Source organism: Nannochloropsis gaditana, assembly GCF_000240725.1.
Source record: "Nannochloropsis gaditana CCMP526 unplaced genomic scaffold scaffold416, whole genome shotgun sequence".
NCBI lineage: Eukaryota > Eustigmatophyceae > Eustigmatales > Monodopsidaceae > Microchloropsis > Microchloropsis gaditana.
The window spans coordinates 19,562-22,477 of NW_005803537.1; the positions used below are offsets into that span (position 1 = coordinate 19,562).

The 2,916-nt window shown below is 55.9% G+C and overlaps 2 protein-coding genes across 2 annotated transcripts in view; one reads left to right on the top strand and one right to left on the bottom strand.

Annotated features, from left to right (window-relative positions):
- Positions 1-6: 6 nt before the first annotated feature.
- Positions 7-432, top strand: NGA_0408500 (uncharacterized protein; the record flags this gene model as incomplete). Its single annotated transcript, XM_005854695.1, has 1 exon — positions 7-432. One exon carries the CDS (start codon positions 7-9, stop codon positions 430-432), a length of 426 nt encoding a protein of 141 aa, XP_005854757.1.
- Positions 433-1,824: 1,392 nt separating this feature from the next.
- NGA_0409000 (threonine aldolase) overlaps positions 1,825-2,916 on the bottom strand; it is a gene marked incomplete at both ends in the record, with an annotated part of 1,146 nt that continues 54 nt past the window's right edge. The window contains 3 exon segments of the mRNA XM_005854699.1: positions 1,825-1,831; positions 1,851-2,813; positions 2,852-2,916. The exon segment at positions 2,852-2,916 is cut by the window's right edge and continues 54 nt beyond it. Of these exon segments, the coding sequence (XP_005854761.1) occupies positions 1,825-1,831; positions 1,851-2,813; positions 2,852-2,916 (1,035 nt within the window).

Genomic DNA, 2,916 nt, shown 5'->3' on the forward strand with positions numbered 1-2,916 from the left:
CCTTTGATGGGCTCCCCGTTGAGCACGGCCACTGACCTCTACGCCTCTTACGGTAACATGGGTATGGGCACCGGCAGCATGGCCAACGGGAGCGGTGGCAACGCCGGCAACTCATTGCTGCCTTTCCCCTTCCTTCCACCGTCTGCCTACACCGGTGAGAGCGGAGGTCTCCTTGTCCCTCCAAACATGTCTGCACCAGCATTCTCTTCACTCACAACGACCAAAGGATCGCCGGTCGGGATGGAGAACATGATCGAAGAGGCACGCGGACTCGCAGGCCCGTTCCAAGCGCCTTTGTCCCCCCTCTTCTCCTCCCGCATTCAGTCTCCTGCTGTTGGCGACGCACCCCGGGCAGACACTGAAGGAGGGCGCGGAGGGCGTAGTGAGCAGACGGGAGCCGTGTCCTCGCTCGTTGGGATGTCTATGCGATAAGGAAGCTGCACAGCGGCCCCAACAAGAGTGAGAACGATAGGGAGAAGGAGAAGATTTAGTAGGAATGTCAGACGTCAATGGAATAGTTTTATAAGAGGGATTAGGCTATATCAAAATTTACACATACATTTTTCATAATAGCGAAGCAGGGAGGAAAGAGTCTTGCTGATTCTAAGTGTTTCTACCTATAGATGTGATACCCTTTACACAAATGTACACTGTAAGAGCGCGGGAAAAGAGTCGGCCGTGCGGAGAGGAGTAACGCACAAGGACGCGCCTCTTTTCCTTTGACAGAAGAGAAGTTTAAACACAAAGACGTGGACCACAAGTGCTTGCGTATGAGCGATGTAAGGGTAAGTGCAGATCGGAAAACCAGTGGCTGGACCATGGAAAGCTCATGGCAGGGAGAACCTGTACACCTAGAGGGCAACGAGGGATGGGGAAGGCGCCCTGGGCACACAAAGCACGAGAGACTCGTACATAGACTGCACAAAGCGTGTAATACCCCGACTCAAAAGTATCCATAGCAAGTCATCTAAAGAGTGCATTGCACCGTATAGAGTTGCGCACACCGGACCAAAAAATTGCTTCTTCATACCAAATGTACACACCTCTCGCTTCATAGATCTTTTTACGCTGAGACCTCTGGCCCCCTTGACTTCTCGATACGCCTTTCCTCGTGATAAATACCTCGCCCCCCCGAAAACATCAAACCTATCAGCGGTATAAGAGTCAAAAGTCCTTGCCGATACGCTCACAAATTATCACTCTTCGCATACGGACAAACGTACACGTCACGTTTCTTTGCCTTTTACGATTTGTTCTGCTTTCCCGCACATTCTCAGATGTCCTGGTGGCCACACGCCATCAGATGTTTCCATCCACTCTGAAAGTTTCTTGCGCTTGCCTGCTCCTTAACGAAAATCTTCCAGGTGGTGAGATCTCAGGAGTGCAACGCAGATGTGAAATTATAATACGATCGAATCGGAACCTTCGGTCCCCACATGTCTCTCATCAGAAGACCGTATGATCTCGCTTCAATGCATGACTGCAGATAGGCCCCACCTTTCTTGTCTCGAAGTTGAGGTACGATAAGTCAGTGCCGACATCCACTTACAATTGGTGTCGATAGCATTCAGTGGACTTAGTCTTATTACGTTGAGTCTATCAAATCTAGCGGCGGGGGAGGGATATAGGGCGGAGACATCGCAACCTTCTTATTATTTCCCCGTTTCGGCACCTGCTGTTGTTGCTGTTGCTGTCGCTGTTGCTGCTGATGTCTCGTTTCTACAGACTGGTTTCCCTCCCCCTTTGGCACGCCACCTTGCGCGGCGTTGGCGTAAAAAGAAGGCGTCGCCGAATCCAATAGCGGTAAACCCTTTTCCAAACCTGCTAAGTCCTGCAAGTCAGGCGCATACAAGGCCAGCTGCTTTCGGAGCTTCGCCACAACAGCCTCCTGGTCTCCGGCTGCCAGAGCCGCCTGCAGCTGCTTCTCCAGACGGAGTATTTCGTACTCTGCGTCCAGGTCCAAGGCAGAAGCCACCGTCGTGGGAGAGGCCTTCATTCCCCCCGGTTTCAGTTCCAGCAGGTCCGGCAAGATCCCACGCAAGTCCCCAAACTCGATCGCCACCAGGGGGTCCTCCAGAATGTTGTTGACAACGGCCATCCTGGCATTGTATCGGAATGCGAGCGCCATGGCTTGAAACGAGGACTTGACCTCCGGCTCCACCACTCGCGTGGGCGCCGCCGACCCGGTGGGAGGCACACTGTCTCCAATTGCCCCAGCAGGAGCAGAGACAGCCGATGAGTTGCCCCCCCTTTCCTCCTCTTTCAGCGCCTGTTCGTTCGCGGATGAAGAAGCACCTTCCATATCTCCCACTTCCACCTCCAAGCGTGCCTTGAAACGCTTGTTACTGTTGTTCCCTCCCACCCCCCTCCCCGCACTCAACTGCTCAATCACTACCCGCTTGAGGCTGACGGGGTGCCCGGCTCGCACTCCGACCAGACTCGAGAGTGCGTCGTGCTTCAAGTACGAGCCTACGTCGATGTCCTGGAGCAATTGGAGGAGAGTGATCGCCTCCGGGGTCTCAGCTGCGTGTACGTCCAGACCGGCGCTCATCGGGTCGCTGGGCGTGACCACCACCTTCAGGGCCTTTCGCGGCCTCCCGCCCTCCGAGCCCTCCTGCCCCTCTCCTTCCTTCTCAGCCAAGACCACCACGAAGCCCCGTTCGCTCGTGCTCACCCCTTGCACCACCACGTCGACCAGAGTCTCCTCCGCCTGGGACGCAGGCCCGGCGGCCGCGCTCCCAGCCGCTGTCGGGCCAGGGAGGGTGTTGTTGACCACCACCGTGGCTGTGGTGTCGATCACCCCCGGGGCCCCTCTCTCCAAGCTCACATTGCCCGCCTGTTGCTGGCTTACAGCCACTGCGGCGGCCGCTCTTGCAGCGGCAGCGGCGACTTGCGCGGAAGCGGCAGCTTCCACAG